The 22,024-nt window shown below is 34.7% G+C and overlaps 1 protein-coding gene across 1 annotated transcript in view; it reads left to right on the forward strand.

The window, feature by feature from the left end:
• Positions 1-19,791, forward strand: part of LOC145672098 (ly6/PLAUR domain-containing protein 6B-like) — an 86,252-nt gene extending 66,461 nt beyond the window's left edge. Inside the window, exons 2-5 of the mRNA XM_081741366.1 lie at positions 3,536-3,656; positions 6,107-6,187; positions 9,208-9,338; positions 18,110-19,791. Of these exons, the coding sequence (XP_081597492.1) occupies positions 3,554-3,656; positions 6,107-6,187; positions 9,208-9,338; positions 18,110-18,289 (495 nt within the window). The 5' untranslated portion in view covers positions 3,536-3,553 and the 3' untranslated portion in view covers positions 18,290-19,791. The remainder of the gene's footprint in view (positions 1-3,535; positions 3,657-6,106; positions 6,188-9,207; positions 9,339-18,109) is intronic.
• Positions 19,792-22,024: the final 2,233 nt, after the last annotated feature.

Here is a 22,024-nt window from a genome sequence, read left to right on the forward strand (position 1 = left end):
ACTAAGTGTTGATGCAAAACAGTTCATGCAATGATTATCCTGCATCCCATTCAACAGCACAGATAAAAAGAAAGAAATAATTCAACAGAGAAGCAGGTTTTTACCTTTTGAAACAGGTTTGCAGCATTGCGTCAGCATATTCAGTTTTCTTATGATGGAAACACGGTGGGTGGAATTCTTAACATTGTTGGCAACACTGTTTATAAGCAAATCTCAAGTTCTCAGACAATAATTTTAAGTGCAAAATTGGTGGACACCTGGAATATATTTTAACATTACTTTCCTCTATTTCTCTTACAAGAATGGATGATTTTATTTAAATGTAAAAGAAATCTTTAATACATTTCGAAATTATAGTTATATTATGATTCAATACAATAGAGCAATGCTGTTAGTACAGATCAGAAGCGTCATTTTGGATTTTGCCAGGAAATGAAATATTTCAGTTTAACGTCCTACGATTATGCTTTTTAGGCCAGGGGAGATAATGACTAAGTCAAGTGAATGATGATGGAAGAAATAGTGGAATTAGAATGTGGGAGGAAACGGGAGACCCTAGAAACCCATGGACACGATGTTTTCCATCACAACATTCCTTGACCGGAGTGTCGAAGCAGGGACCTACCCATCAGAGGTAAACGCTTTACTTCTGAGTCACCGTGCCCCTAGATTTCGCCAGAAGATAAGATTTTCCACCACATATAAGTTTCGCCTTCTTCTTATACTATATTAGTATACAATTTATTTTAAAGCACGTGTTTCCGAGTTCAGGGAAGGTAATTGCTCTCTCTCTCTCTCTCTCTCTGCTCTTTCCAAATTACGCCCCTGGTACAGATCTCATTTCTTTATTTACTAGAGACTAATAAAGAAAATATCGACGTTTCACTGTTTAATGTAGGGAATGTTTGTTTAATGTCAACTTAATTTCTCTTATGACATGAATTGACATGCAACTATCATATGATGCCTGACATTTGTCAATGACAAATCAGTGTTTAATTTTTGGACCAAAAGATCCAATATATTTCAATCAAAAACAAATTTTCTTGTACACCTTATATCTGGAGAATTACATATAGTGTAGCCAAACCCAAGCTATTACTTAACTCAGTCACTCAATACATATAATGTGCTTTTTCGTAGAAAATATGAAAATTCGACTTGGGGGTAGTTAAAAAAATTTTGTGTCCCCTGATCCAAAAACTAATTATTGACCAAGATCGCAATCTTTTGATGCATTTTTTTTAAATCATTCCTAAAATTCTTGGCCAACATCCATTTTTTATCACTTCTAAAATTCTTGTTTATTTAACACTTTACAATGTAATAAATACGAAAAGAAACAGCGATGTCAACAAACAAAAAAATGTTTTAGAAGGGACGTTTCGTTTCTTCCCTTCAGTAACTTTTACATACGACTCGCTGCATCGAGTTTTAGAAACCGATTTTTCTAGTCTATGGAATGAGATCGTTCGTATGCGAATACATTGTGGAGATAATGCTCTTCAAAATATGCAATAAACTTTTTCTTACTCAAGAAACGAAAAGAAAGAAAAGGAAGTGTGTGTATGATCCAGACAATTTTGGGCTGTTCTGTCGCTGTTGCCTTAATACGTTTTGATACCTTCATTTTCTACGAGTAGCTTCATTTCCATTAGAGATATTTCTCTATTATTTTAAAATAAAAAAAAAAAAATGTAAGATTTTTTTTTACACATAGTATAGATGTTAATTCAAGAAACAAGATACACGGTTCATATAAATGGACATGAATAAATTTCTTTTTAAAATATTTTATTTGGAGAAGGGAAATTTATCACTTTTAAAATACGATTGAAACACTTTAATTTCAAGTACAATAATGTAAAAAAAAAGTTTTATAATAATTTGACCTTTGCTAAGATTAAGCTGAATTATAGTTTAGCGCCCCTTCCAGTAGCGAGGCTATATGACACGTGGAACTACAGCTTAATATGGAACCCAAACCATGTGCCATCCTGCAGAGAAGTGAACCATGGTCTCCTGTGTTGAAGACGGGTACATTAGTCACATACGCTACTCTAATCACTATGAAAATCTAAATTTTTCTCTGGGACTTTACATTAAAAAAAAACGACATTTTATGTTATGTTCTAGTAATTATTCTGACCGGCCTTATTGTATAAACCGCACAACATGCTTTGTGAGAAGTCTATGCCTGCTCAGTCAATTTCAATATGGGTTACTTAACACAGAAGCAGTGTTGAATTCAGACTTTTGTACAAGGAAAGGGAATACAAATTTATGGGGGGGGGGCTCTGTTCTAGATTCCAATAGAGCACCAGAAATCTGTCACAACGAAACTCGCGACTTGCTATTGTCTGGTCGGTTGCAATAACCAACACATTGACAGTTTCACTTAACTAACGTTGTAAAGCGTTTCTGTGGGTCTGTAACTAATTTCCGAGTTTTTATTTAACTTCGACTTCAGATGAGAACGCGGTTTGTTAATTAGAACAGTTAGATTGTTAAAGAGAAGAAACTAATTTTCTTTTAAAAAATCTTTGCTTTTAAGACTTTTATTTCCGGAAAAATTAAGCAGAAAAAGGCAAATATTTCAATGCATGTGTATAGATTTTCTACAGTTAGCGTATATATTCTAGGCGGGTTCATCCCCTCCATGAACATCAACAAAACAGTTACAAATTGACTAACTAATTGCGAAGTGAAGAGAATCTTTGAGAGGAAGAGTGCTTTTGTCATCTAGATTGTGCTCTTCACATTATATTTCTATCGAGAGTGAAGAAAAAAACAAAGTTGTGATCTATGTTTCAATTTTTTTAAGGATTGTATAATTGATTGCATTGAAACTTAGTGTCTAGTTCAACAGTGAGGCTATATAAGACGTGGATCTACAGTTCAAGGAGAAATCGAAACCATGATAACAGATTCAAATTCTAAGAATCTTGCATCTGAAATCGAACTCGGGACCAAAGGAGCTCCCACTGGTCACTAGACGAGCAAGGATGATACGGATTATATAGTGTTCCAACTTGTACACTTATTGAAAGATAATTCCAATTTCAAATAAAATACACAATATTCCGTGAGTGAAGTAAATGTGAATTATTTCACAACATTTTTTTTATTGTGTGTGGGATAGAAGCTGCTGTTAAACTGAAAACTGCGTCATATTACTCACGTCAGATTACTCATAGTTAGATATAACAGTTTACCAGATATCACTCTTTTTCTGCTGCTCGATAGTATCCTAGTTCATCCTTCAGTTATAACCGCGTAATTATTTTGGAAAATGGGAACTTGGTGCACTGTTATAACACTACTACACTTACCAAATATGTCTCCCGCCAATACAATTTGGCACTATTTTATTAGGAAAATTAGACTAACATTACCTCGTATTATTATTATTATTATTATTATTATTATTATTATTATTATTATTATTATTATTATTATTATTATTATTATTATTATTATTATTATTATTACATTGTGCAAAAATTTCAACAAACATTCTTTTCTTTCTTTGAAGGTGAAGTATTCATTTGGGATGGATTGGTGTGAGAGGAATCTGTGGATTACTTATCTCTTTTATATCGGATATTTACTCACTATGGCAACAGCAGGAGCCGATACCGAATCCTCGGAATGGGGTGAGTATTTTGCATTAAAACATAAGAGATATAAATGTTATTGTGCTTGAATTATAGATTATTCCATTGGATGGTGCTCACTTCACAGCCCCTATCTTCCGATTCACCGTTTCGAAAGCATATCATATAATAGTTCTTACAACTATCAATTAAATAGACAGATGCAGCAAAAGCCCTGTATATGTACATTATAAAATATTTTTGGGGATATTTTTGGCTGTATGTCTCAACTCTTTATGATAATTATGGAAGTCAGTATGTACTGAAGTAAAAAGCACGTTTGCTACGTGGTGGAGTTTTTAAGCTAAACTAACCGAAATACTCTAGTTATACAACCAGTGAAAGGTAATAAGCTGCAATTATGACTTATGGTCAACTGTGTGATGACTTATGAGCATATTGATATAGGTCCCTGTCGTATGTGGCCTCGGTACTGAAACGATAGCTAAACCGAAATCCAATAAACCAAATACATTACTCAAATGTTTTTGTTACCTTTTAATTTAATTTTAACGAAACTTTGATATCTTAAGTTTCACATCCTTTTTTATACGTGAAAAAAAAAAAAAAGATCTTGCAGGACACATTCCATAAATTTACAACCACTTGGGGTTCTGCTTTCATTAGCTCATCATAGCTTATGTTTCTGATCGATTTATCTATTTATTTATACATATTCCTAGGCATTATCGGCATCTATAGCCTTAAGCCCGTCACGTATGAGGAACATCGTCGTTCTCTGGCAAACACAATATCCAGGTTAGAGGGTGAAAAGGAAACAGTCCGAGACCTGTATATTAGGTACCATCCTGGCATTTGTCTAATATGAGTGAGGAAACCATAGAAAAAATCTCACTCAGGATTGTTGACCTGAAAACGCTGTTAACACCTTTTCGACCGAGAGTTGTTTTAATCGCATCTGCGATATGATCAAGACAGTATTGACAATGGAAGGCTAAAGATGGTAACACAAAATTAATCTTAAATATAATATTTTGATGGCGAATAGGTAGAAACCCAATCTGTAGCATTTTCTGTCTGGACACAAAGTTACATCGCTGGGTTACGCTGCTAACAGTATGTGAAGGAAAAAAACTCACTAACTCATATATTTTAAAATTGTTCAAGGCAATCGCTTCTTAATTATTTTAAAAGTGTAAGAAATCACTGAACGGGGAATTAAGAACGTATAAATTGAAACGTGATAGAAAAACATAAAACTTACCGGAAAACTTAAGATCTGGCGACCCCAGGTTTATTTTAATAAAGAACTATTCAGCTTGGTATAATTTGATGTATATCTTTTTTTGAGGCAGTCTATTATTTCTCACTGCTTGGGTTAAGCTAGGTTGCCATGCTCCAAGGGTCTTGTAAATGTCATTAAAAAAATCTTGCAACCCTACAATATTTGTTCATGTAAACATACTCTTCAAAGGGACATGGAATATTTTTTTTATCCTACAAGGAGTAAAATTATGTGCAATTTACTGGATCCTCTTGCTTGGTACTTGCTATCGCCCATTCATTGGCATAAAAAAAAAAAAAAACTGTTTCGCTGTTTCTGAAACGACAGATTCTTTTGGACGGGGAATCGAATCGCGCCGAAATACACGTTTTTAATGAGTAGGTTCACTATTTGTTCACTAGAGTGCAGTGCTGCATGGGTGAAGCTATTCTTCTTACTCTCATCAAGTTGTAAAGTGTAAACAATAAATAGAAAGATGGGGTTGCAAATTCTTTTAATGACAGCTAAAAGATTATTGCAGCATAGAAACTTAACTTTAAAATCAGACAAAAATAAGAAGTGTCCTTCGAGTTAAGAAAGATATAATCAATGTTAACTTGTATAGCAATGTATTCCATTTCGATGCAATATCGTGGATATATATATTTCTCTGGGGTTCTCCAGTCTACCCAATGCTTGGAATTGAACTCTTCCTTTCTGTTTAACGTTCCACGATTAGACCTTTTCCTTTTTAGGCTAAAGGAGACAGATAATTAAGGTAAGTGAATGATGGGAGAATTTGTGGAAATAATAATGTGGTAGAAACTGAATAATCCGAGTAGGCCTGGGATCAAACCAGGGACCCCAGTTACCAGAGGTAAACGCTCTACCACTGAGCCACCGTGCTTGGAATTGAAGGATATAAATTTAACCCGTTCACATTCAAATGAAGATCTATAATAATATTAAACGAAGCTTTCGCTTCCATGGATAACTATTCTTAATGTAAGCATAAGAAATAATTCCAATACTCATTCTCGTTGTTGATTTCCCCTTGTTCTTATTTCGTTGAGAGACTTTAATATATTCTGCTATCTATTGTTTACTTGTCAGCATTGGAGCCAGGTTCCTAATTAACATATTACTGAATAGATGTAAATTGTCACTAAGGAAACATCATTTCACATTTAGTGACGTTTGAGGTTTATTTATCTGTTCATTGCAGTTATCACGTGCTACACTTGCGTCAACGTTAGTGACAATGAGATGTGTAACAGGTTCGCCATTGACAGGCCTTGCCCAGAAGGTAAGCTTCACTGTCTTTGTTTGTTTCTCTCTCTGTTTTATTTAAATTTCTATTTGTTAGCATACGTCCAATACTGTATTCCCTTTAGGAAACACCGCAGTTTCTCTATAGGTATAAGAGATGAATGAGATAAATCACAAGCTCTTGGTTAAATAAACAAAACATTCTCCACAAATGTTGAATTCTATTTTTTATTATGATTTTTAAACAATCGAATAAAATAAAATAATTGAGCAGTGTTGCCAAAACGCTGACACAAAATATCGCTGAACGAGAAATGAAATGACTCCCAATTTCGTGAGGAAAGTCGCTAAAAACTGAACTTTTCGTAATATCGCCGACACAATTAATACTACAAAGTATACTATCTAAGGTTATATGATTTTTAAATCCATAAAAACTAGAACTATGTAAAAGAAGAAAGAATACTAGTATCACTCATTAAATGTTAGATCGCTGGGTGTTCATCGCATCCAGAACCCACAAAAGATTTCGTAACTTTACATAGCAATTTATACAGTCTCTTAATAAACACATACCGTACTTATTTAACAGTTGAATTTGTGGTATAGCATAAAGATTTTATTTTCCAATTGATCTGTACTTTTTCTTTACATACAATAAAATCTAGTTCTAAATATATAAGTGGCAGTTCCTAACAATTACTTATCGTGTTTTTGAATGTAAAATCACAGCGGTTCAATACTACATAGATGTAGGGGACTATTAAATATCGTGATCGCACTCCAACGCAAATTTTTTCTCTTGCTTCCCAAATTTACTTGTCGGCGAATCAAAAATACATATATTAGTCACATCACAAATTACGTTTAATAACGTTTGTAGCAAAATGATCGCAAATGATGCGTTGCGACCTCGCAATTCAATATTTAATCAGGGGGGCGCAGTATCTGCCGGTATTGGACTCTTCCCCATATGCGTATGATACCTTGGACCCCTCCGAACAAATACTTCTGGGTGCACGGTTGCTTGTATTTTTGAATGAAAGCTCTACAAACTAAATATCCAATTTATAATTCATTATAGCGCAAGCAGCAACAGAAAACAAAGCGGATTGACCGTTTTGGAGTGGTCAGGCTATATATCTGCCCAACTCGTCGGCCCTTATTCTAATTCCAATAAACAAAAAGAAAAGGAAGAAATATATATGAAAATTGTCTCAAATTAATAGTGAATGCTTGATTAACGAAGAGATTGTTCTAAGCATAAAACTCGCAAAATTTGAACCTAAATTGCCAAATTGTCATTTAAAAATCACCAAAAATGTCGGCACTTGGATTTTTTTTTTTTTTTTGTGTGTGTGAGTATCTATCTTTAAATCCGAATCCCCTGGATTTAGCTTCTTTTCCCTCAAATTGCCAAGACTGTCTTTGGTATAATCTACATTTTGATGTAACGTACATTTTCAATCAGATAATTAACAGAAGAATTGTTAATTCTTAATTAGTGAATGTATTTTGTTTGAAGTTTCTGAAGTGCTTTATGAATTCATTGAGCCTAGTTGTTCTTTTAATAAAAATATCAAAAAAGGTGTTACTGTCATCATTTGGTGTTTTTGTTAGCATGGAAAGAAGAAGGATTTTGGTTTAGAAAGAGAAACTACTAAGAGTAGAGAATCCAGACAAGATAGAAGAATACTCATTATTCGGTTGCAATCCGACCATTGTCATTTCGTCTCTTCTAGCATCACCTTGTGAAGATATGAAATAAATAAAATTTTAGATGTCTGTCAAAGAGTTAATGTGAATTCTCAGACGTACAAGATTATACTTTACGTGTTTCAACCATGGAAATAAGAAGGAGAAGGAAAACAAGTGTCAAAGCAGAACAAATAGCTATCGATTATTCTTTTACGCTGGAAGGAGTCAGGCAAAGATGAAGGAAGCATATTTTATATCCAATTGAAACAGGGTGTGGCGGTACCATAATTCATTCAAAAAGCTACCTAATTAGTGAACCCTATTCAACAGTTTGTGTATGTTTGTTGCACAGAAACTGCTGACTGAGGCGTGTATGTTTTAACCGCAAGTAGTAAGTGTTACTGCAATCTAAAGTAATAATTAAAGTCATCCAGTTTTCCAAAATACAATATATATGTGATTTGTTTCTCTCTTTTTCGAAACAAATGAACCTGTGTATTATTTCCCACTAATTCTCAAGTATAGTTCTATTTCGGAGATAGGTGGCAGCCATATCGTTAAGTTAGATGCTTTAATTACTGTCTGGGTACGGTGATGCTAATGAGAAACTTGTAAGAGAGATAGAGAAAAGGAAGAAACGTGTTTCTGCTGCCAGTAAATTATCGACGGATTCTTTCTCTGCTCTCCTGTTTCTCTCTCGCTCTGTTGTCGTCTCTCCACGCGCATACGTATGTGTTTGTGTGTACATTGAAAACATTTTGCCGGAGAGTTTTGTTCTCCAACGGCATAGTAAATGTGGTAGACCAGTAATGAGAGGACCTGGAAAATGGTGTCCCCTGAGCACCCGAAGAGCTCATTAGTTACATACACGTAAATGGTGATATGCTATTAGATAAACTTGATAAAATTCCATTAAAGGTATGAACGCATTAGAGTATTCTTAAGTTTCTTTTCGGAGTATTTGGGAACAGAATCCACTATGAACTGCAGACAGCAAAATTGGTAAACATGCTGTTGGCCGGATTTCTAATATACGTATATTTCGGCTAGCTTGCGTATCTAATTTCAGGAATCATCTCATTATGTTTTCTTAAAATGTATAGTATCTAAATAATATTAAAATAAATAAAGTAGGCGCGAATTACTCAGATCAGCTTAGACATTAGAAGTGAAGTTCATGAGAATGGACACTGCTCTACTTGCTAAGAATGTTACGTTTCCATTCATCCTGTTAAAAAAAATCTGCTTCCTTTCATTGTAGTTTTCAGTATAAAATTAGCTTGTGATCTGCCTGCGGAGTTCCCTTAATAAATTAATAAAATTGTTCATTTTTAAAATTAAAACAATGATTTTTTTCAGGCACAGCCTTCTGCCATACCGTTCATGTGATGGACACATCTGGTCAAAGTACTTTTGTAAACAAACGGTGTGCTCTTGCATCGGAGTGCACATGGAAGACTGTTGGATGCAGATCAACCAAAAATGGAAAGGTACGATTGTTAAAACTCATTTATTTTCTGTTGGTAACACAATAACATTAGAGGTATTGCAATAGAATACAAATGTAAGAAGGTGGAGTATAGTACGGTATATCTCAATGATATAGACTCTTTTGTGTTGCGAGGAATCAGTTCAATCCTAGATTACGTGTTTGGTGGATAACATCATACCCCTGAATTTCGTTTTCATTTTTTACGTTCTATTATCTCCACTATCTTTACGCACTTAAGCTTTCCATCTTTTTACCTTGTGATGGGGCATAACTATAACACCTTGAACTAAAGAATTTACTTCAATAACAAGTGTAAGGTAGGTATTTTACTAAAGACTAACAGAAGATCACAGATTCGCAGGAATTTTCCACTACTAGAGCTTATATGATCAAAGTATCTTGACTTAATCACCAACCCATTACACGTTTCCATTCGTTAAAAAGCTTCAAGATACATTTTAAGAAATCTGTATATATTCAAAAGCTTCCTCATACACAAGATCAACCCTTTCTGAACTTTTCAGCCATTTATCTAACAAGGAGAGTAAATAAAGTGGAGGTTGGACTTCAATAACAGGGATTCCCATTCGTTTTTATCAACATAGATATTATTTTAGAGCTGGCTTGTCAGAAAGATTCCACACGGAGAAAAATGCATAATCCAGTTGGCATGTAAATGCTGTTTTTACCAGTTTACGCGCGTCACCACATTAAATAATGTTGTTTCATTCATAGTACGATCTACACTACCATCCAGCGAAAATTTTGTATTGTGGGACCACCATTTCAAATCTAGAATTAACGCCATACCCATTCGGATGGTGGTAACTTACGTATATAATATTGTTACCACCTTCCTACGACTGTCCCTCTTGGTTCTTTCTAAATCTGTGACTCCCTACCGTGCGAGAGTAATAAGACATTATATCATTCTGTGAGAAGGAAAGAAAGGAAATATGTTTTTAACACGAAATCCAGACGCTTAACTCCAGACTTGGCATGATGTTCCCACCTGCTGTACTTTTATACATGATATTGCATTACTTAAGGAGCTCACCCGCGTAAATACGATGTATCCACCGGGAAATCCTAGTCCTCTTTTTTCTCAGTGCAGATGTCCTATTTATTATCTTAATTTTTACCACGTCTTTGCTTAGCAGAAGCAATCAACTTCTCAACATTATTTGTTCTGCACTTCAAAGTCATAGAGTCGTATGCATGATTCTATTAATTTCATTGAACTTCAATCTCATGACTCTTCAATATTATTAAACCTTAACAGTTATTGCAGAGAATTAGGTGCAAAATATTGGCATTCCACTTCTTCATAAAGAACTGTTCAAGTTTTAAGACAAATCCTTGATGGTTTTGACAACATTGTCAATTGACATGAAAGCACCTGCTCCAGTCTAGCGAGCTAGAAACTTTGCAATGAGGAAAGTGAAAACATGAATTTGATCTACTTCATCCTGCTATTTCCGTAACACATTTCTGTGACTTCCATTACACTGTAGAGAGAATGTGTGATAAATGAAATTAACATTTTCATATACAATGTGTACATAAAATTTAGCTTTTTCTTCTCTTCCTGTACAGAAGGATATTGGTGCTCTGCTATATGCTTAGAAAACAATTTAACGCAACAGGTTATGTCGAGCTTTAACCTGTTAAATTTCGTATATTCAAATAAGCAATATGTAGCGAATCTATCATTTATCAAAACTATTTTTCATGTTTTGTGCACCTGATTTCAGTACTTACTTCCTATCAAATCATTCACTATGATAATAAAAAGCATCCAACGGGGAATCGATCTCGAAACCCATCACCCTCGAATATTTAAGTAGAATAATCTTTATCAAGCCAAAGATTGACACGTGTAGTTTTTGACGACTTGTGAAGGACGTATCAGAGCTCGATGCTAACCTAAGATGAGTAAAGTCTTTCACTCTATTACTTTAACTCCATCTTTCTTTTTTAATATCAAGTTTCAAGTTACAAAAATATTTCTTAGTAATCAAAACATATAGCTATGAATGGTATCCTCCTTAAAGATTATTTTCTTCATTTGTTTCTCGCTTTTTCTTCAAACAGCATGAGAAAGAAAAATGGCACCAAAAAAAAAAAAAGGAACAACATTGAAACAATTTTGAAAGGAGAAGGAGATTGTGAATAGAGAATAGATTTCTGGAATTAATTGAAAGTGGTGTACCTTGGCTGGACTGCAGAACGCATTCTCTAATTCCTTTCTTTTCTCTTAAAAGCTCATTAGAGCTGCTTAACTAACATTCTAAAGAAAGTATTGCAAAAAGACAAACCAAACTTCAGAAAAAATAAACGGACAAAATCTGTCTAGCATTTTAAAAATATCTGTTGAAATAGGAAATGTTTTAACAGTTAACAAGTTCATACATGAATCTTTAATTGTTACATGCATCCCCTCAAACTTGCACAGTGTGCTTGTAGGCTGGCTGTGATTAACTTTTGAATTAAGTTCTCAGCAAATAAGAATTCCCTACAAATAATCTGAAATGTTCTCTACATCAGTGAAAAAAAAGTTCAATACTGTCATTTATTATTTATTTATTGTGATACTTTTTGGTAGAATAAAGTTTCACTGTGAAATTGAAATCACCTGTCCTTTCAAAGCTATTCCGAAAAGTTTCTGAATCATAACTTACAAAATGCATCTGTTCATCTATTAGATATTCTTCTTTCGTGCTGGGGGCCGCGGTGGCTCAGTGGTAGAGCGTTCACCTCTGGTGATAGGGGTCTCGGGTTCAAACCCTGCTCCCGCCAAGTGAACTTTGTGGTGGACAAACACCGTGTGCGTGGATTTTCTCGGGGTTCTCCCGTTTCGTCCCACTTTCTTCATTCTACCATTTCATTCATTGTTCATCATCACCGTCTCCTTTAGCCTAACCGGCATAACCGTAGGACGTAAAACTCAAAATTTCATTTCATTTCATTTAATTTCACAATATATTCCTGTTCTTCTCCACTATAACATTAACCATCTCTAACTAAATACCATGCATCTTTTCCATCTTAATCATAATTATTTCTATTTTCTTATATTTTCTACATTTTGTGTACAGATCTCTTAATATGTAGTATCCGGAAGAGTGAATATGAGTTTTGAAGCTGAAGCATCGAAATGTAGGACTGAAAATAGTAAAAATGTCAGCATTCAGTTTTTAGATTCAAAGTGGATAATGCAAAACATTGTCTGTTCTACACTTTTATAGAGGAAAGAGAGGAAACTACTATGAAACTCACAAAATTCTATTTAATGCAATTATTTTGTATCTATTACATATTCCAGCTTATCCAGTGCAATTCGGCTACTGAGTTATGAAAGTCAATTGGAGAGGGAAGGAAATCTTATGTACACATTTATCTTCAACAAAACGATGATCGTTTTCTCTTCAAGAATATATCCAAAGGGTATATCGTTCAAGAATATATCCAAAAAGGGTTAGCTTCATTTTGTTAGTTATACTGGATATATCCAACATTGGTTATCCTCGTTTTGTTAGATGTACTGGGTATTACTATGTTTTATACGAGGGTCATTCGGAAAGTAAAGAACGTTTTGCGCTAGCGCGTGCGCGTGTTCCCCCACCCCCGCTGCCGCTGGGTTATTGACCTGGGCATGCTTTAGCCTCAGTCTGGCACCAGGTGCGATCCGCTACGGTCCGTTATTGCTTCGCTGTGCGACTGTAAAATGTGCGATACAATTACTGATCCCGCCAAGTGTGAGGTTCGTGGTGTGATAAGATTTTTGAATGCAAGAAAAGTGCGTCTGATAGAAATTTATAGACAAATCACTCAGGTGTATGGAAATGTAATGAATGAAGCATCAGTTCGTAAGTGGTGCATTATGTTTAGTGGCGGACGGACGAATGTGCACGATGAGGAACGCTCGGGCCGGCCTTCTGTTGTGACTGACGAACTCAAAGGAAGAATTGAGCGGAAAATTCAAGAGGATAGGCGATTCACTATTGATGGGCTGCACGAATTCTTTCCTGAAATTTCAAGAACTGTGTTGTACGAAATTGTCAGTGCTGAACTTGGTTACAAAAAAAAAAAAAAAAAAAAAAGAAAAAGAAAAAAAAAGTGCAAGGTGGGTGCCTCGACTGTTATGGGAGGAACACAAAACCAAGCGAATGGGAGCCGCATTGACTTTTCTCAGCCGTTACCATAAGGATGGCGATGAACTTTTAAATCGTATTGTTACTGGAGATGAGACGTGAATTTCGCACATCACTCCAGAAACAAAGCGCCAATCCATGGAATGGCACCATTCAAATTCTCCGGAAAAGCCGACAAAAGCCAAACAAATTTTGAGCACCAAAAAGGTTATGGCTACGGTCTTTTGGGATCGTAAGGGTGTTTTGCTCGTTGACTACATGCAGAGAGGTGAGACCATAAATGCAGCTGCCTACTGTCAGACGTTACGTCGACTTCGCCGCGCGATTCAAAACAAAAGGCGCGGATTGCTGACCAGCGGCGTCATCCTCCTCCACGACAATGCCCGTCCTCACTCCGCGGCATTGACGAGGGACTTGCTTCAGCAGTTTAAGTGGGAAGTTTGGGAGCATCCACCCTATAGTCCAGACTTAGCCCAAAGTGATTTCCACCTATTCCCAAAGTTGAAGGACTTTTTGGGTGGAAGCCACTACGGCAGTGATGATGAACTTAAGGAAGCTGTTAGTGATTGGTTCAACAGTTTGGGGGCAACTGTGTATGCCGAAGGCATAGAAAAACTTGTACCACGGTATGACAAGTGTTTAAATTTACACGGCGACTATGTCAAAAAATAACTTAAGTATCACATAGTATGTAACACAAATTTCGCATTTGTATATCAGTTATTAAAGTGCTTATACAAAAACATTCTTTACTTTCCGAATGACCATCGTATATTTATCCTACTTCGCCCAAGAGTTTACTTTATTTCTTTGGTTCTATTATTCTGGAGAGATGAGTGACTATTTGCTTCATATGTGGTGAGTGGAAGTTGCTTGTCAAGTTCCCTAGAGAAACAGAGCCTGAGGATTTGGAAAACAAATTTCCGACATACTTGAAATGAAATATTTAGTTTTACTTTTGTTGATTGTGCCCTGGAAATTAAGGGAGAGAGAGAGTTAAAATAGATGATGACAGAAGAATTATTTAAGTGAGAATGTAAGACAAATGAAAATGGTTGAGGAAATTTAACAGAGACAGTGTTTTCCATTACTAACTAGTATCAAATTAAGAACTCTTCACTTACGGACTCTCAGGATAAGCTTTGTACCTCATATTTATTGTTTTCCAAAGGGGGATGAAGAAAATATTTGATTCAAGAACCAATAAGCGATTAAATACAGAAAACTATAATGTGGAACTTCATAATATGCACCCATCACTGAATCTCATTTGGCAAATAAGATCGAACAAACCACTCTCATGGGAACTACACACAGAGTGTTTAGATGGGGATAGAAAGCTTGAACAAGACATTTAGACAAACTAAGAAAACAGTGGAAGGTGGCATAAGCAAGATATTAGAGTAGTGGATAATGACATGTAAATGGATTGTTCCGCTCAGAGTAAGATGCAATGCGATTACTTAAATCATAGAGTAAATGAACTAAATTTAGTGAGAATTTAATTAACATTTATGGTTATTCAATGTTGATATACTTGGCAGCAAGAACCTTAGGAAAGTAGGAAATGGAAAAATAGAAAAAGTAATTACTTGCCACGAGTCCACCAAGTGGAGGCCCGAATCGTCGATCTGACCACGAGCTGCGCGGAGCAATTGACCAAGAATTTTTAAGAGAAGTTACCACCAAAAATTAAAACGTCCAACACTTGGGGTTACATTGTATGACTTGATGTATTGGTCTAAGTTACTAGAAAGTCTTCACTTCCTTACCTTCCAAGCAATGTCGGTGGAGCAGCTAGTGCGTACACTTTTTTACATGTAAGTGTGTGGAGATAGACTTTAGTAAACTGCACTTGGACTTAGACACATTTATAGTGAGGTTGAACTAGCTATAGTTGTAAGCGAAATAACATTCATAACCATTTTTATCTAACTCATTGCTATATCATTTGAACGTGTCACTCCCAACTTGGTAATTATCTATACCTTTGTGTATGTGTATTCTTCATGCGATAGCATGGTGATAGAGTTTATTCCCATTCGGTGCTAGGGTTATTCTGTTCCTTTTACAGTTTGCAACATGCAAACATTTTACTTTCGTTTTTTATTGGAAGGTAGCAATTAATGATTGTAAATAGGTGTGATACCGATGTTGTGACAAAGTCATTTTGGAGATCCAGAGAGTTGTTTTTACCTTCGTACATCATTTGCTTTAGCAACTGCTACTTTAAGATGTCTTTGCCTTGACTACATCCCAACTCTAAACTTGCTCTCCCTAGTTTTCCTTTCTTCTGTTATTACATTATGAGCTACATTCTCCCCAGTTTAACCCAATTTCCGTCCCGTAATATTATGACAAATGAATTTGGTGTAAATAACTCTATACAATTTAAGTGCAGTCAAATGGTTAAACTTTTTGCTTTGTTGCAATCAAAAGGATTTTCCACCCATTTTATCACACTTGCACCACGCAAATATTACATTTAAATACACACACTTCTATATAATTTCTTTTTCACTGTTTTTAAAGTTGATGATTATTAATGAATCCACTATAGTCTGGAGCCTGTGCCTGGAAGTAAGTTAAATAAATAGTAAACGTGTAAATAATATATTTGTATGAAAAATAATATTTTGAGTATGAGAACAATATTTAAGTATGAAAAATAAAAGTATTAATAAGGGAATCTTGTACATGATGTTCTGAGAAATATTTTCTCATTAATGCTAGGTAAATTGTTTTATTGCTTTTGAAAACAAAATTCCACACATTCGTTCCATTTAAAAGAAACTCTTAAATATATTTAGTTTTGAAAGTTTACCTTTTAAAAAAGTGGCTCGAGATGTTAATAAATTAAGATTAACTTTTCTTGTAGTTATTAATAGTAGAAAGCACTGAATCTTTGACAATTGAATAGTGATTTCTCAGACGTACTTTTTTAACATTAAGTATTTTTTAAAGTACTTATATATAATTTTTAACATGCTCACACTTCACATTTTTACGTACCAGGGAAGCAAGAAAGTTCGTGCGCTTTTGAACCACTCCCGCTTCCATTTGGCTGCTGCGGCGACATCTGCCCCGTAGCATGAAAGTTTTGACTGTTTGGGAAAGCTTATTCATTAACGCATCAGCCACAGTGAATATAACAACGCATTTGTCAATGTAGTGTGTAAAAATCGCAAGTGATCATGTCAGTGTCATATGAAGTTTTTAGAGCTTGTTTGCTTTACGAGTTTAAATTGGGGACAAATGGTGCAGAAGTAGCTAGAAAAATATGTGTTACGCTCGGAGAGGGTGTAATAAGTAAATATACAGCACAAAAATGGTTCCAGACCTTTTCAACTGGTGACGAGACCTTTCAAGATAAGCCTCGCTCTGGGAGGCCTAAATCAGTGGATATGGACCACCTGAAGGCCTCTATTGAAGATTATTCCAGTCAAACATGTGAGGAACTTGCTCACCGATTCGAGGTAAGCAGGAAAATTATTCGGGTAAGTCTGCATCAGTTGGGGAAGACCTGAAAACTGGGTCAGTGGGTCTCTCACGAGCTGACCGCTATGAGCCAAGTTGTAAGACTGAATATCTGTTCATTTTTGTTGACGAATCACAACATCTGTCCAATTTTGGACCGTATAATAACTTGTGACGAGAAGTGGGTAATGTATGACAAAAAAAGCGGTCTTACCATTGGCTACCACCGAATGATCCGAAGCCTTTGACTGCAAAACGGAACATCCATCAACACAAGGTTTTGCTCTGTGTTTGGTGGACTACTAACGGTATCGTGCACTACGAATTCTTGGAACGTGGTAAGACAATTACCAAAGATGTGTACTCATCACAACTGAGAACGGTAGCCACCAAACTGACCCAGAAACAGCCAGCACTAGTGAACAAAAGAGGTGTGCTCTATAACCAGGACAACGCGCGCCCTCACACCGCAAAACAGGCGCTGGAAGTAATCTCAGAACTTGGTTGGGAGCTTGTATCTCATCCTCCCTACTCCCCACATGTCGCCCCTTCGTATTGCCATTTATTCTTGGTCATAGACAACTTTATGCGTGGCAGGCAGTTCAAGACTGAACAAGACATCAAAAATGCAGTTGCTGAGTTTTCCGAGTTTCGGGAACAAATATTCTACAAAACTGGCATTTACAAGCTTGTTGAGCGCTGGGAGAAGGTTGTAGAAGCAAATGGAGGCTATTTTGCCGAATAAACAAACCGTTAAAACCCTGTAATTGCCAGTTTTCTTCCATAGTATAAAAGCGCACGAACTTTCTTGCTTCCCTGGTACTTTCAAAATTTTACAATTGGTTTTAACATTGTTTAATCCACTTATTTTACATTTGGCATTAATGAATAGTGAATGTAAGTAGTTGTCAATTTTTTGAATCTCTAACTATATCAAAATTTGTGTTTTCACTCTAATTCTATGAATTCGATCTTCCAAATCTGATTTCTTATCGTTTTTCTTAAGATATCAATAATATTGTAAAACTTTGCGATCATTTTATAATTTAGGGAGCTAGTTTTGAGAACGTATAGATATTGCATACAATTTACAACTACTTATTTGTATAGCTGAGGTCCATTTATTTTTTATTTTCAGATTTGCATCTCCTGCTGCGATGAACAATATTGCAATGAAGAAGTCCCTACAGATGCTTCGAACGCCATTTTGATCAATACCCATTCACACAGTCAGCAGAAACACTTGAATACATGGATACTTCTTTTCTGTGCACTGTTAGCCACCTGGACAATATGGCAACGAAGTGAGATAACATGACAGTGGAGAACATTACCATGGTTTCTAGTCATTTCTATTACAATATCTAGCATGAAAAGCAGGTGTTAGTTTAATGTAACGTTGCGTATTTCACACACATTGTTAATAAAACTGACCATTTGTTGTTATATTAAAATATTTTTCTGACAAAAATATCTATGTATACATCCTAAGTGTTGAACCTGCACAAATGAATAGAAAGTGACGTATGTCGTTGTGTGTGATACCAGGTTTAGTATTACCCATTATAGCAGTAGTAAGAGCGAAAGTTTAGGGAAAGTGTGTTGATGCAATTGTTAACACTGAAATGTAATATTAGTGCGTTGCGAAGGCAGAAGTCAACATCAAGAATTTAAAACTACAGAAGATGAAATTATGCAGCCATATTTGTTAGCAAAGGGCATATGAACAATTAGATTATCGATCCTTTATTTCCTACAAAACAAAAGACACTTGTTTGTGAAGATGAGGCTTTAGCTATTTGTTTCCAAATAAAACATCAAATCTGGAATATTATCAAAACCAATAAAACTGTATTGCTCCAAGCTACACACAAACAAAAAGCAAAGAGGGAAATTATTAGCAACAAGATCTAAATATAATTAAATTATTTGGTTAGAAGAGAATTATAGTTTGTATTTTATCAAATAAAGGATAAAGGAAAAGACTGATCAAGCACTTTGTGTGAAGTTTTGTACTGTTTCAGGCAGATAAGTGGATATTACGATCGGTAAAGAAGACACTGGAGGCTGAAGTAAGAGCAATTACTTGAACAGTGAAAGAAGAAATTAGACTATTAAATAGTTGTGTTATTAAGTATGACATAAAAAGTGGTACAATGTTAGAAAACAAGTGGAATAAGAAGCTTAAAAGTAGATAAACGTGTTAAAGCTCACCGTTTTCGTCATACAATAACATGCACATTGCTTTCAGACTAAGGCACCAACGGAACTAAAGAGAATTTGTGCAGCAACTAGTGACAAAATTACGATCTATGAAGTCTAAAGAATGATTAAGATTACTAACTCCGTACAAGTATGATTTTTTTCTGGAAACACGTATTTATACGTAATCCACAGTCTAAAGACAATCGGTTACTCCTTATATATAGATAATTAGCACTCAAAACGATGGCTCGCTTAACGTATTTCAACACATTTATAGGCTTACATATGTACAAACAAGCATTTATACAAATGTTGGTGCCTGGAATTACCAATCGGATGCGCCTATTCTAAGCAGTTTTTCAACTTTTGTGTCTAGCTGAAAAGAAATATAGAAACACAAAACGTACAATTGGTCAGAGTACAATAAGGCAACAAAAGTGACCTTATAATGAGAAAGCATCTCCTAATGACTTAAACGACATCTCTGACTATTCTAAGAGTTCCGTAAGATGTGGAAATGTTAAAAATTCATTCTTTGTTTCTGAATTTTACGTAAATTTTCCTTCACTTTAAATATAAGATTTTACAAACACCACTTGCACAAATGAAAAAGAATTTTTTTAGATGCAAATAATGTATATTTGTACCTGTGTATTTAATATTTAGTACATGTGTAAGTGGAGACCAAGTAAAATACCTGTGCAGATGGTGTCAAAACTGTTCCATCATTAAAGACTAGTGAATAATGGGTTTAAGAAATATTCTATGAAATATCACAGAAAGATATAAGATTTCGAAAATGTATTTAATTTGCTTATATCAATGCTCAAATAATACTTTTGCTGAAAAGACATGTCCAAAGAAACTAAGACTGACGTAAGACCATTATGTGAGAAATTTCACCTTTTATATTATAAGGAGACTGGTGGTAGAGATTTCTGGTTTAACATGAGGTCATGTGAGCATGTGGTGGACAAACTTATGTCCGTGGGTTTTCTCAAGATTATCTCGTTTCCTCACACATTTCTAGTCCACCAATTAATTTATAATTATTCACTTCCATTAATCATTCGTCTTCTTTCGCCTAATCGTGGGACGTTAGATTAAATAAACAATTAATTTGTATATCATAAATGAATATACATAAATGATGTATATATTCAATTCTTTTTAAACATCTATCATAAAGAGTATTAAAAAGGAAGTATACTAAAAGGAGTACTCTAGTTTGTAGTGATTGCTTTTTAAACACATTTCATTTGGTCCCAACTTTCTATTCTATTTTATATTCAAAATATTAAGCGTACATTAATTCTCCACACTTCTGTAAAAGTATTTTGCTTTATTGCTGTATTCTATGTTTCCATCAAAAGTGGTGATAATATTTCTAAGGCTTTTCCTTAAGATTATTCCCATTTTTCAAAAATTTTTAGTTAATAAATCAAGGATTAACTAATTGATTCTATAGCGTATGGAAAGCGTTCACAAAAGCTCTCTGTTGATTTCTGTCCTTAGCCAATTTGGATCCAGCTTTTACTTTGTATTCCTACTTGTCCGAGATCCATCTTAATATAGTCCTCCCATCTGCGCCTAGGTCTTCCTAATTGACGTTTTCCGATTGGATTTCCAGTTGAAACTTTCAAAGAGTTCCTATTGCCTTCCATTCTGGCTACATGACCTGCCGACCTGAGCCTCCTAAACTTGATTACCATTACAATGTTTGGTAAACGATAAAAATTAAACAGTTTCTCGTTATGAAGTTTCCGCCATTCGACATTCCCGTATCTCTTGAGTCGGAATATTCGTTTCAGGATTTTATTCTCAAATACTTTCAGTTTGCGTTTTTCTCTCAGAGTAAGCGACCATGTTTCGCTACCATACAGCAAAACAGACATGATTATCGTTTTATATATATTTTAAGTTTCACATTCCTCGGCGATAAAAGATTGAAGAATATAACAGATGTAGAAACTGAGTCATGTAGTATCTACAAAACGATATTATATGAATTAATAACAGTTTCCAAGACCCTGTGTATAGTGTATACATTTGCATGTCTAACAATAATGACGTCATAGACTACGCACGCATATTTCTGAAAACAGTTCATTAGTTTACTTATTAGAACTTTGAAGGTATCAGCTAGCTCTTTTACATATTTTTTAACTATGTTTTGCTGTATTTTAAGTTCTTCACTAAATTTCAAAAACGTGGGGAAGCTTACCGAAGAGCCATATCTGAAAATAGGTCCTCAACATGTAATATTTAGTTATTATTAAATTTCCCATCAACATAACGTATATCTTGATTTAATTCCCAAAACATTTCAATTTGCAAAACAAAGAAGATGAAGAGTACTTTTATTTCAGGAAACAGAAATATGTATATTACTACTTGTAAATTTAAAATATTCCAATGTTTTAAACTCAAATCACTGTTTTGTTTAAATCTAAATATCTAGTCGTTTCTGTCTACCTCCATTTGGTAACAAAATGAATATATATGTATGTATTTTTTATTATTCATCTAGTCCGTTGGTCCAAGTGAGTATTATGATTCTAAAGTTTACTCCATATATATAAACAACTATGTATTAATTTATTTAATAAAGTATTTTATAAAAAAATAACCACACATTTATTTTAATCCATAACCAAATACACTTTATTCTGTGATTTTGTTAGGTAGATCATGAAAATGTTCCATAATCATTCCTTTCACGTACAGGATGTTTATAAATACCAAGCACAAATAATTAAAAAGTGCAGTGTATGTATAAATGCAATACATGCAAATTATTGCATAAGCATAAAGTACATACAAATTAGAAGCAGTCACGGTTTAAGAT

The sequence above is a fragment of the Thermobia domestica genome, chromosome 15 (assembly GCF_964235325.1).
Source record: "Thermobia domestica chromosome 15, izTheDome1.hap1.1, whole genome shotgun sequence".
Taxonomy (NCBI): Eukaryota; Metazoa; Arthropoda; class Insecta; order Zygentoma; family Lepismatidae; genus Thermobia; species Thermobia domestica.